A 14423-nucleotide genomic window follows, 5' to 3' on the forward strand; every position below is an offset into this window, starting at 1 on the left:
TTATAATCCATAGATTTAAATAATGATTGATTCGAAAAAATACTGTGTGTGCATAAATGTATAACTATCAAAATAATATAATTTTATAATATTGTAATATATTATTGTACTATAATATTATTATAATATTATGATATTAAGCCATTTAAATTAATGTACTTCTAAATAATTAATTCTTAAATATTTAAAAATGATAAAATAATGGAATAATTAAAAGATAATTAAATATAATCATAGATATTATTAAAAAATATTATTATTATTAAATAATTAAATAATTAAAAATTAATCCTTAAATATGAAAAAAATAATTAAAGAACTAATTAAAATAATTAAATCATAGATATTATTACGTTACGTTACTTTTAAATCAGCATCAAATTGCGTGCATTTACAATTACAATTGCAAAAAATGTACTTTAGATGACAGAAAGGGCGAGATCTGATTACTTTATTTTATTCCACTCGCAGCTGCCTATTTCCCTGCAGTCCCTATTGTCGAGGATACGAAATGGTTCGGGTTCTTGTTGCCCGAACAGTCCACCGATAGTGGACTCTCTCACTTGCTCCGACATGGCGACTCAAACCTCGCCGGCGATTTCGAGAAGCTCCAGCTTCACCTGGGTCAGCGATTGCGACTCTCCCCAAGGTAATTTTCGTATCATTCCGAGTCTCTCTTTACACGATTCGCTTAATATATATTCATAGGATTAGTTAACGTCCGTGAAATTTACTTCCGTCCTGATTTTCCGTAATTCAGTGCACGACTATTTCAAGAGTTTTTGTTAATCGATGACTTACGTCTAATTAATTTTCTGCTTATCTTTCACATCTATTAAATGGATATCTGTTCCGGATAATTTTTTTTATATTCAAGTGGCACAGAGAGAGAGAGAGAGAGAGAGAGAGAGAGAGAGAGAGAGAGAGAGAGAGAGAGAGAGAGAGATAAAAGAGAGAAAGAGAGAGAGAAATGAAATATTATAGTTTTATATTTTACTCTCTCTCTCTCTCTTTCTCTCGATATCTTTTTTTTCATCGAAAAATCATTAAAAATCAATCAAAATTGATAAAGTATATAAGAAAATACGTGTATATTATTTTGTAATATTATTAATCTATTTAAAATTATATTTAAGATTTCTATTCCTATTCAAAAAAATTAAAATTGTAAACAAAATATATGTACATATATTCGGAAAATACTTTATAACGTAAGATACTGTGCTATAAAAGTGTAACAAGCCCTAACAAATTCGATGGATGTAATATAATAAAAGTAAAATTAATATCGCAGACCTAGTTATATAGTTTGTTAAATCGCGTTTCTCTTTATTGTAGCCGAGTCCCAATTAGATTCGCAATCGTTGCAAGATGAAAGCACGTTAGACCCAGTTTCTCCTCAAGACACCGTGGACGACGACAATAGATCCTCGTCGTCGTCGCAGGACCTCTTGCAGAGCATGGACGAGATTTCCTCCGGAAGTCTGTCGCCGGATACCACTGACAGAGCGTCTCCTCTCGAAAGCGGAATTGGAACAGCGAGTCCGCCCAGAAGCACAGATCGGCGCTTGACTAAACGTAAGATGATAATACTTTACTTCTAAAAATTTAATTTGAAGAGAGATCGCCATATTTTTAGTTTCCAGCTTTGTAATATTTTATTTCGTCAAATGTAGATTATTCGAGATTATTTTAATGGTTTATAATCAAAAAATTATATTCTCATTCATGTAATATCATATAATATTTTTTTAATTTTAATATTTTATTATTTTATTTTTTTATTTTAATATTTTTTAATTTTAATTTTAATATTTTTGTTATTTTTTACGATTACATTGTTGAAATAATATGAAAGTTGGTATTCGCTAAAATCTGAGATGCACATCTGCTTGTCTCTTTTGCGTAGCGTTAACACCGAACAAATGCCATCGCAAAGAGACGTGGGAACGAATCCGGCGACGACCCTCGAAATTGAGCTCGCGAAGTGACAAGAACTCGCAAGACGTGTGGGTCAAACGCGAAAGCGTTCACACGCAAACGAAACAGAACGACGATCAGTACTTGCAAGATGCGGTGGACAGCAGTAGCGGCCTCGATGATTCCTTGCCGAGGATCAAGACGCCCAGACCCACGAATTTACCGCTGTGTAAGTGATAAAGGACATTTGGAGAAAATTATAAAATATTTTATATAACATTTATATAACATTTTTTTAATATCCCATTCATCACGAGAGAGACTTGATACATCTTTTTCAATTCTAATGATGAGCAAACTATTTTTGAAAATTTCTTGCAGTTTAAAGAGACTCGATTCGAAAATACCTTACATTATTAAGATTGTTGACATTTTTTATGTTTACTAATTTAATAATTTTTAAATTTAAATTTAGTTTAATAATTTGTTTTAATGTTTACTAATGATAAAAATATTTCCCCTCTCTCGATTATCCATAAATAAAACTGCTAAACGATTTCTATTAGAAGATATTTTCTCTATATGAAATGGGGGCTGATTAATTTTAGCTTTCCATGGGACACCTTGTAAATTAATTACATATGTTTTAACTTAATTCTTCGATTATTATTATTTTTTTTTGTGATAGGCTTGTCCACTACCGCGAGCAGTTCCTTGAGCTCGGGCGAGTTGCTCGAGACGCCGCCCCGAGCGCCGTCCTCGCCGTCTGCGGCGAGTCTCCAGCTGAAGCCAGAACCTCTGGCCGTGGAAATGGGCGGAAAGAGCAGCAGTGCACCGTTGTTAGAGAACAACGACACGGGGAAGGCTAACGGGAAGGTGCCGGTGAGTCTCTCTTGTCAAAGATCCAAAAAATCGGATCGAAAAAAGCAAATATATACTCTGTATTCAAAAAATTCCCTCAATCCGTTCTCTCGAGATCCGGACATTTCGCGCACTGAGAAAAAAATCTGGTTGCATTAATTAGAATTCTGATAGATTCAACCAGTATGTTTGTTGGAAAATGGACGAAGAATTCTTGTAAGAATTACCAGATGAATCTGATCCTATATTCAAGGTCTTATATTCAAGTTTCAGAATTTGTTACAGCTCTTTAGTCACGATTCAGCAATTTAAAACGAGCAAATTAACACTCATGATTACACTGAGAAAAAAATCTGGTTGCATTAATTAGAATTCTGGTATTGTTCTTGCCATTTCGTTGGGTGCGAATCAAAGTTCCAATAGAGTCCGATTAATCGAGAAAAACATTTGAAATTATTTTACTTATATATTAATAATAATTAATGCGAATAAAAAATCTCTTAAATTGACGATGTCAGATAATTATTTCTGTGAATACTTCAACATTCATCGGAATCTAAATAAAATTAAAGCTATGCAGAAATCATACCAGATGCAAAAGAATGCAGGAAAAAAGATCCAGTATAAATGCATTGAGAAAAAAATCTGATTGCATTAATTAGAATTCTGGTAGATTCAACCAGTATGTTTGTTGGAAAATGGACGAACCAGAATTCTTGTAGGAATTACCAGATGAATTTGATTAATTTCTTCCTGTTAAATTTACCAAATTTTCTGGTTAATAATACTAAACTCACCAGCACCAAGTCGTCTAAAATTTTTTCCATATAATCTGAAAAGTCTGTTTAATATTCTGAATCCCAACACGATTATTGCATAAAATTCAATCCAGATTATTGAATAAATTATTTTAAATTCAATTTGTTAGAAATTAAATTGATAAACAGTGATGCAAGAAGAGGATGCAGCTCAAACACACACAATCAGAGAGCTAACGTCCTCTTTCTGGCACTAGTGCTCGTAAGAGAAAAAAATATACTTTGGATTTAATGTTAATATTAGTTCTTTATATACATATTATGGCAAATATTGAATACGAGTTAATTTAAGAGTGGCAAGCAAAGAAATTAATGTAACAAGAAATTTTATAAATCCAACCAAATAAATACTAACCAAATCCTTATAAAATCTATTAAAATAGTAAATAATAAAATCTAATAAATTAAATCTAGTAAATTAAAATAATGAATATAAAATCTATTAAATAATGAATATAATAAATATAAAAATAAATGAAAATAATGAAAATAATAAATACAAAATCTATTAAATAAAATCTATTAAATAATAATAGTAAAATCTATTTAACGTTCTAGATATAAAAAATCGAGTCTTATCATGATAACTAGAAATTCTTGTTTGATTTAATCAAAATGCCTTCAATCATACATCTTGTTGATACAATCAAACAATTTTTCTCAGTACGTGACCGATCTTAATTACCCGAGCCAGTAGAACGTCGAAGGTAACAATATACCTTCCCGGCTATCCTGCTTTAATACGCGAGCGCGCGAGCTTACGTAAGCGAACATCGATTGACGTCAAGTACGAATCGCGTCCCTTAAATAATATCGATAGCCAACTCGAGCATGCCTCGTGGAACGAGAGGCCGGACGCTTACATCGGGTATCGTCCTAGACACGACGGCGGGCATTAATCGCGCGGCAGCGGCGCATGTACGACGCTATCGGGATATCGAGATTATCCGATGCACAGGGTGTACCTTGGATATACGTCTCTCCCTTCGGCCTCGGCCGCGTTCGGCGATCCGTTGTGTTTACGGACGGTTATTAGTCTCTGCCCACGTGGTGCGCGTACGTCGTTTGACATTGATTATCGCGTCCCTCGCGCCCTGCCTCGCCTAGTCTAAATGTCGTGGACCACGAAGAGCGTCGTAAGATCGACATTTTGTTGCCGAGTTACGTGTCCCTCTTCCTCGACAGGTAAATACTCACCTGTTTCGCGAGGGACGGGAATTTCTCGCCAACCAGCTCGTCGCGTGGGAACCGGTTGAGCCAATCTGCTCGTTCAGTTAGGCGTGTGCACCATTGATCTCATGGTTAATCGCCCAGAGGAACAATTAATCCTCGCGATTTATTATTAATGAGAAAAAAATTATTTGCTATTCGCTCAACTTTCACATTCATCTGTCAAAGTCAGCTGCGTCAACTTGCGTTCGTGGATTTGCTCAAATTTCCTACATAAACGCCATACGTATAATATCGGTAAACGGAAATTATTATTTAAAGCGTGAAATTTACATGTAAATTTCTCATTAGCAGTTAATTCCAACATTTGCATAAAAGGACGCGACTCTCAAGTGGAAGTTGATTTGCGCTTAATTATTCGAATATACTCCTTTTACGGACTCACCGTGAAAGTAATGGACTTGACCGATAGAAACGCCGTTTGCCCTATTAACATCGGCAATTAATCGTTATTTGCGAATCGAATTTACCTGGAGTAAATGGACGAGCAGTCAGATAGGTCGCGCTTATTGTTTCCTCGACACTCCCGTCTCGAGAATCGTTCTCGAGAATCGTTCGCTTCATGCGCGACGAATATCGCGCAAGGTCAGTCTTTGACGGTAAAAGCGGCGCTTCGCATGAGCGCACCCGATGCTAGAGAGACAGGAGTCAATATTCTATTTGCCTGGAATATATTCGGTGGCAACCGGTAGCCCACTTGGATCGCAAACCTAACGTTACCGGGCTCGCATTCGTATTCTGTTTGTGAATCCGATCGTGGCTCTCGACCTTTGACGCACGCGCGCATTTATCCGCGCATTTATATCCCGGCGGTTTTCGTTGGACGCGGCGGCCGCGTATGCAAATTATCAATGAAGTGTCAGTACACGAGGAGATTCGCGCTCGAGTGAGCACGTTGCCTCTCGGTAAACACCCATCGCGCGGAAGTCGCGCGTGAACACCCGGTACTGGATCGTCCGTGTTGGTGAGCGATCAAAGCTAATGGGGCAGCCAGCCGTGGCGGCGTATTAATCGGTTGGCATCCTCGGATCTTGAATATAGCCACGCCGTGTGGTCTATCACGTACGCGTGCACGAAGGCCGCTGGAAAACTTGGGCTTTAAACGCGTCTCTCTCTCTCTCTCTCTTTCTCTTTCTCTTTCTTGCTTCTCTTTCTTTTGGAGATTGCGAATGACGCACAGTTGCTCTTTTCCGGATCCGGCATCCGTAACGAACCAAATGTGCAGCCAGGAACGAAAATTTTAATCGACCAATTTCACAAGCGTTAACAATTTATGTCTTACAGACGGTTATTTTTTATTTTTTTCCTTGTTAATTCTATTTTATTCTATTTAATTCTGCTCTATTGTGTGTTAATTATGTTTAATTTTATTTAATTTTATTCTGTTTAATTTTGTTCCATTCTTTTCTTGACAGTTAATTTGAGAAAAATTCAGTAGAAGTCGATATAAATATATTTATTCTCTCTATCTTGAGGATGTTTTGTACCTATTTTCAAAATATTGAGAATTTAATGAAAATTGTACAGAATGTCCTTACATATGTTTAGAATCTTCAGTACATTTTTTAAATCGATTCGCTAAAGCGTTCACAAGTTATTATATAAGGATTTTAATTTGCAGCGAATTAACATGTGTTGTTATGGGAAACGTATAATCACGTCGATTCAAATGACAAAAACACATGGAAATAATATTCAGAAATGTTTAAAATTTGCAAAAGTTTAGATACAGAGGAAATATTTGGTCAAATAATATTATACAAGTACTAACTGGTTAAAAAGATATTAAATATAATTCAATGAAATTAGCCATGTATCTGTTACAAGGCAAAATTCTCTGCCAAAAGTTAATCATTTCGATTAACAAAATTCGGAATATTTCATAAAAAACGCAATAAATATTAAAAAATACAATTCTGCGCTGTAGCTGAGATCAAATTATATTAATCAATTATCAAATTAATATTCCACACAATTTCTCATACTCAAAATACACTAAAAGTGGATATTTGTCAATATTGATTTTCAGCTACTTTTTGCTGGGATTGTAGATACAAAACATCCTTAAATATCCTTAAATAAACTTTTCAAAACCATTAAATCAATCTTTAGTATCTACAAATGAAAATAATTTAAATAAATTTATAATTTTTTTTCTTTTATTAATTTAGAAAATAATTTAAATTATTGATGTTAATATATATATATATATATATATATATATATATTTTTTTTTTTTTTTTTTTTTTTTTAATATCATCTGTTGTTGATTTTTTCTTTTATTTTTGTAGGTCCTAAAGAATGATTTAATTCTCTGTTGATGTTTTCGTAAAATATTATTGTCTATTTTTATATAAACGGAAGCGTATGGTAAAATAAAATGCAGATCGGGGATATATTTATTTTCGAAACTGCCAAGACACTGCAATGACGCACTTATGTAAAATATGCTTCTCGGAATATAACGGTTCAGAAAGAGATACATTTGTTTGAGACTACAGAGAAATTTTCAGCAAAAGTATGGCATATCTCTCTGCGTCTCATTGTTTCATCTCGTATCTCGTTTGTAGGCGAAGATCCCGGGAAACGATATAACTTTTGTTTGAGAGTTTCTCGTGGGATTGGCTTTGAAGCCTAATAAATCGTAAAAAAGACAAATATGTAGCCTATACGGTTCTGTTTGAAAAATATTCTACGGCTAGAGTCTACGACTTTTAAATATATGACATCGATACCTGGAGATACTCATAATTTTCCGCACATAATAAAATTCCCTTCTCACAATCACACATTCGTTTCGTGATATCGTCTTTATTTTAGTTGCGCCTCGTTTGTATCATTTCGCCATGAAAGTTTAATAATTGAATTTCTTAAAATAATAATGAGAGGCGAAATTAAACAAAGAAGAACGTAAAAATATATAAGCGTTCTCTCGAAAGTCGTATAACAATATTGTACTTAACATTAATTCACTTCATTAATTTCTTAATTTTTACGTCGCTCCTTTCATTTTAATTTTACGCTTAATGATTCTGTGCAAAGGGAGATGAATAATTGAGTTGACGATGCCCTTTTCGGAGAACGACGAATCGCCTGTGAATTCTTAAGGTCAATTACGAGCTTCTCCATTTTTTTCGTGAATATTGGAGAGATATCGATCGATATATGGTCGACGGGGCACGATGTAGATAAGGTCACGGTTGTTTTCGAGGTCGACTCAATATTGCAAGTGGGTCATGGCTCGGCCGCGTCGATTATTAGTTATCTTTTGTTCTGCCAGAAAGTGGAATATTAGTTAGAATCCCCGATATAAGGATTACGATCGCGTCTTTTGTGTCCGCGCAATATTATCGGGCAATAAAACGTCTCTGAAAAGTTAAAGAACCGGTTCTTTTCCGATATATAATAGTATAAAATTACGTTATCAGCTCTTAAACGATTAAATTAAATGCACACTAATATAATATCTCTGTGTGCATATCGTAATTAGGAATTCACTCGGAATCTCTCGAGAGACGTTTCAAATAGCGTACGTGCCGCGGTTCTTCGAAACCGGCCTATCTAGCACCGAGATATAAAACAGGCTCTACTAGTTCATTAACTAGTCGTTAAACGGAAGAACCAATTTATTTCGAGCGATCCTTTTACCGCGGCAATAGTTCGAGAAATATTGTCATCGCGCGGTACATCTGACTGCAGTTAAATGCATGATTCGCGATCTAAAGGCGCTCTTTCGATCCTTGACACCCGCAATTTGCAGGCACAATTTGCAAGAGTCTCTTCTCATAAAAGATACCGACACCAGAATTTAGGGAGAGAACCTTTATTTTTATATTTTCAATTATTAATCTTGAATATCTTTATATATTTTGAGAGAATTTTATCCTTGTAAGTCAAACAGTAACCTTCATTCACATTCAACCTGAATAATATTTTCTCTTTGCTCATGCTGTTTCACGTTTAATCGTTTAACTTGGAGCTGTAATAGCGTTATTATCTATTATTATTTCATATATTTCATATATTTTAATATTAATTAATATTAAATACATTATTATTTTACCTTATCAATCAAATTATATTTTGAATTTTCAAACATATTTATTTTATTAATCTAAGCCGAAGTTCAATTGAATTTTCCTTGGTATTTATATTAGTTAAATATTATTTTTTATATACTTTATTTTTTTCTCTTACAACTTACTATAAATATTTGAAATAAATTAATCTTTTAAATTTATCTTTTATTTTATTTTTTACACTTTAAAATGTGAAAAAATAAATATTATAATATTATTAATAATCAAATTTTATTTAATAATTTAACTCGTTTGTCATTAAATTAATTAGATGATTATTCGACAAATAAAAAATTTTCTTAACATTTAATTTATTTAAATAAATAAATAATCTTCATTTAATTTATATTTTGAAAATATAATAAGGAAATTAAAAATTTTCAAACTTGAAAAGATTTTATTGTATATAAGAAATATAATAAAATATTAAATAAAATATTTTCCGTTATTTCTCAAGTCAATGACATATGTTCCCCTGTTTTCAGAGCTTGCAGCAGCAGCCACGCTCGCAGTCGGAACGCCAACTATCAGGTAAGTGAACGACCATTCTCACTCGATCATTACACGAACCTATCGAAGTCAATACTATAACAATACGTTTTCCGTAACTTTTATTTCTCGGATGCACACGGCAAACTTTTAATAATCGAAAAAACGAATCGATTTAAGGTGATACTGATTGATTATCGCGTAGACTTGAAAAGAATCCTGCAATCAAGCGAGAGTAATTATTTCAATTTCTTGTGCGTTTAATTAATTGAATAATTGAAAATAATTAAATTAATTGAAATATGAAAATCATTCGTGAGCTGTGCACGTGTTTTATAACGCGATATATTCGTTTTTGCTGCTTAAAGAGAGATGGATACATGCGAAATGAGGGCATAATTAAATGTATATTAAAAAATGCCGAGAAATTATGAAATTAAAGTTACATAAATTAAATATTGAATTATACACAAGACTTATTAGTTTTAAATTGCAAATTAAATACGAATGAAAATGCCTTTTGTTACTTAATTCGTGAGGAATTCGGTTATCTCTAAAACGGAAAACGCGGTTTCTCTGAAACACACCATGTATATAATGTTGGCGAGCTCGCATTTGATTACATTTGAACGATAATTCGATCAGCTTACGACGCCAATCTGCCATTAATTTGCGCCACCCGCATGGAAATGCAAACGATCCCGGCGCAAGCGAAAATGGATATTGACATCTTTGGTCGTGCGAACGAAACGATCAAACTGCGACTGCGATCGATCGATGAGGCCGATCTCCATCGAATAATATATCGGGTCCGATAACGAGTTTAGCGCGTAATCAATTTTCCTTCGCAACGCAGTCGAATGCAATTTGCGGCGGCGCGTTGGAAACAGCGGAATTTTCGCCCTCGGACCCTTCGCCGGTGATACATTAATGCGGTGTCTGGGAGTTCATTACGTGAGGGGATGCTCCGGCTAGACTTAACGCGCGTGTAATATTCTCAGTTGCGTAGCACGAAATTAATTGAAGATATCCGCGTAATTTTCTCGCAATGTTCAACATTGCGCCGAGATTGATCAAGTTTTGCAGAGATTACCACCAAGTCTCTCTATTTTTATTAAGCAAGTGAAACATAATTTCTAGGAATTATTTTAAAATATAATTTCTGAAATATAAAATAAGATATAGTCTAATATTAATCAAATTTTTGTCGTACTTAGATTTATATTTATGCCACATTTATCTTGAATTTATTTCAAATAAATAAATGTATAAAAACGAGAGAGGTGCGCGTATGAGATATAAAAGGAAGAAAGGGGTTTAATTAACTTCTCTATGATAATGTAAAAATAATGATAGATGTCGAGAGAGACCCTCCCGATATCGTGTTCTCTATCGCGCTTTATATGAAAGTTCCATCGCTTCCTATCTGGAGCTCGTGCGTTTGTATTGTGTCGAATTCGATCGCGAAAGTTTAATTAATTATCGACGCGAACTAATTGCTTCTCGCGATCCCATGGTGCGACGTGATTACGACTTCCGGTATGGGCACGCCCTAGGTTAGTACGCATCTATGGATGCACCGGCAAATGCACTTTCCTTCTCGCCCGCGGCGATTTAATCGGCAACGCGCTAATCGAATAAATCTCGCGATAGAAATATGGCGGATGAAAAGAAGCGGCTCTCCGTGATGACTCGCGACAGAGTGGAAAATAGGTACCTCTCTGCCGCCTTGAACTAGAAAATTACTTCCCCTGCATCGCCGGCCTCGCACAAGATATTTATTACCCGATGTAAAAATAAAAAGTTTGCGCCATATTTTCCTCAACGGTCAATGAAGAACTATCGATTTTTTTTTTCACCGGATCATGTGTAGTACAATACGTCGTGAAATTTAATCGCAAATGACCGAATTTTCTTCAAAAATTGCGCAAAAAGGGAAAGGTAAATATTGAGTTTTTTTTTATTTAATTAATGTTTTTTTTATTATCGAGAAAATAGTTTATTTTTTTTAATACGATGATGCAAAATAAATATGATTTATTTCGTTGAATTCTCCGGTGGTAAAATCAATCATTCGAGAACACGTCTCGCGCATCAAATCGAATTAATACCATTCGAATTTGGTAACATAAAAGCAAATAGAACAATGGCCTAGTGAATGGCGATAAAAGATTAGTTTGTTGCCTCTCCATTGACGATTCGAATGAATAACCACTCGCGTATATTTACCATCTTTCTGGTTATTTTTTCATAGCCAAATAAACTGGCGGAGAAAATCGCGCTTAATTTACACTGCGGAAAATAATCGGCGCGAAATAATTCGAAGCAATAAATTATTTCTAAGAATTTATAGCCGATGGCACTGCAGCGATGATTGTGATTAACGATCAAGTTTACCGTTGATGTAAAGGTCTTGCTTCTCGTATTTGGATGGTGAAAATCACATTTCCATAAAATATCTCATATTTTTCGCGATAATTTTATTTTAAAACGACACGGGAAAGAATTTTTTGACGTGTAGAGAGAGAAAAAGAATACGATTTTTTAATTGAAAAATATATTTTAAATTGCACGTATTGAGTACGTTCATAAATTGCTATCTCAAAGATAGAAATTCAATGAAATGATTGAAAACTTGTTGATGAAATTTATTATATTTTTCTCACGTGCGAATTTATAATATCCTTTAACAACACTTAGTATTTATATATTATTTGATATAATATTATCATTTCTCTTTATGTTATTAATATTTCGAAGCAACTACAGACAACACAATAAATATCAATACATTTGTTGAATTTTATTGTAATTCCATCAAATAAAATGGCTCTTATATAGTTTGCTTCAAATGGCCTAGAAAGCCACTGATAGGATACACGAATAGGAGGAACTGGGACAAATGACAGTTTGAAAAGCGCGTTACAGTAATATCGGATTAATCCTTGCCAAGAAAACTAGAGCAGTATCCTACAATCGTACGTATATGTATACCAATACATATACATGCCATCGGGAATGGATCGATATTTGAAACATGACAAAAGAAAGCTTCTTTCGTCAACATGGAAACGTATTTTTATAAACTTCTTAATATCATAATTACAGACTCTCAGCCTTTCTTGCAAACTTTTCCAATTTAAAATAATACGAAGACATCTCGGCAAATTAAAAAAATTATCTCTCGTAATTCTCATTAATTCTTTCAATATTATCGATTGCTTTTCAATCTACATCGTTTCCATCGAAAAGACACACATTTAATAAACCGTGCGATCGCTCGAGCATTACATAACAGAATCCTTTCAAAGCAAGGACACTGAAATCGCATACGCAGATTCGCGATCATCGATAGGAATTTTTACGAATTAATCGGAATCAGGCGTTTGTGTGCGCGACACCGGCGCATTTGACAGATGATTCGATCGGTTCGCGAAAAAAAAAAAAAAAAAGATAATAAAGCGAAAGGAGGAGCGGATCGCGCGGGACGCTTGCGCCGCGGCGCCGCCGTCGCCGTCGTCGTCGGCGGCGGCTTTTATTCCATCCTCCGATGGAAGTCGTCGCCAGTCGTCGCTATCACAGCCACCGCGGCGTTGAACCCGCAGTTTGCGAAGTGGCACTCCGTTGCACGCGGCTTGCGCGAGCCGACTGTCGCACGCGCGCGTTTAATCTCCCAGGTGATCGCCCAGAGGTATATAATTAATAATCGGCCGCGTCTCGGAGAGGCCAGGGGGAGCGATTGATCCGAGCGATCATAGATGGATTTTGAAAGAGGCATGCAGCAGGATATATCCTGGTCGATTTAAATTCCTTAACCCTATCGGTGTGAAAATGCGTGCTCCTTCCTTCTTACTTTACGAGTCAGTCTTCGAATTTTTATTATGAAAAATGTTCAAGTGCGTGGGAGAAAGTAATTGTAGATCGAGTGTTTTGTTGGGACAAATTTGCTACTTTTGCACGTCATTATTAGAGAATGTTTGACGCGTTTAATATAGATTCCATTTTAGAGGGAAGAGTTAGGGGGACGAAACGATATTTTGCAGCAGCTGTTTCTTCTTGGAAAAAGTGTTTTATAATTTTCGGACGCAGTCCTGTCAAACTCGCGCGCCCGCGCTTTTGAACAACGCTTGGTATCCGTCATCCATCACCACTCGTTGACGTAACGCATTAGTAATACAGATATTTAAAAATATTTGTAGTTGTCAGTGATTAAGTTTTGCTCGCTTCTAATTCGGAGACGTAATTTCTTTGTAATGAGCGATCAAAAATTTTAATAATTTCTAGATTGTTGTATCAAAATTTAATATGTCAACGAGTAATGGAACTGTCACTCTTTTGAAAAATGAGGAATTATCAGGAAAGTTTTTTGTGTTGAAAGAAAATAAATTATTAAAATTTTATTAGATTTTTTAAAAAATTTTTTATTATATTATTATTCGAGCGATAAATTGATTTTCCTAGTAAAAGATATTTAATATCAAAAGTTAAAATCTCTTAACAAAATAAGCTTCAAGAATTTAGGACCAGAATATAATATTTTTATTAATTTTATTTTATTTAATTTTTTTTAAGAAATAAAATTATATATAATATTATATATTAAACATTTTAGACTTATTACAAAAAACACAAAAATATAAAAAATATTGTTCTGTAAAACATGGATAGCTCAGAGAATTATAAGCAAAACGACAAGTTTTTATATTAACAAATTTCGCTAGATTTGTCGGAGATTTTTCCAATGATAGCCGGGAATTTCGAATACTTCCTCGATTTTCGTAGTGCAATCGGACTTCTGTATCATCTGTTCCCCTAAAATACGCGCATCTGGCAGCACTTTCATACAGTTTAATTGCAGAGATGCGGGGATCTTCCCTCGGATTCCTCATGGGCTGCACCAAAGAGCAAGTTTTAACGGAAACGGTGCGCCGTAACTTTGTTCGTTCCCGCACTATTTTTATCCGATGAAATTTCCTGCGCTAAAAATACGCCAGAATCGCGGCGGTCCTCGTCGCGAAGTGTCCAT

General features: G+C 34.6%; 1 protein-coding gene across 2 annotated transcripts in view; it reads left to right on the top strand.

Annotated features, from left to right (window-relative positions):
* LOC105248612 overlaps positions 1 to 14423 on the top strand; it is a 277209-nt gene that overhangs the window by 90688 nt on the left and 172098 nt on the right. For both annotated transcript variants that reach the window (XM_025409500.1, XM_025409506.1), the window contains exons 4-8: positions 472 to 649; positions 1339 to 1578; positions 1910 to 2149; positions 2609 to 2802; positions 9394 to 9439. In XM_025409500.1, the coding sequence (XP_025265285.1) occupies positions 472 to 649; positions 1339 to 1578; positions 1910 to 2149; positions 2609 to 2802; positions 9394 to 9439 (898 nt within the window). The remainder of the gene's footprint in view (positions 1 to 471; positions 650 to 1338; positions 1579 to 1909; positions 2150 to 2608; positions 2803 to 9393; positions 9440 to 14423) is intronic.

The sequence above is a fragment of the Camponotus floridanus genome, unplaced genomic scaffold, assembly GCF_003227725.1.
Source record: "Camponotus floridanus strain SB8 unplaced genomic scaffold, Cflo_v7.5 scaffold10, whole genome shotgun sequence".
In the NCBI taxonomy this organism is placed as follows: Eukaryota; Metazoa; Arthropoda; class Insecta; order Hymenoptera; family Formicidae; genus Camponotus; species Camponotus floridanus.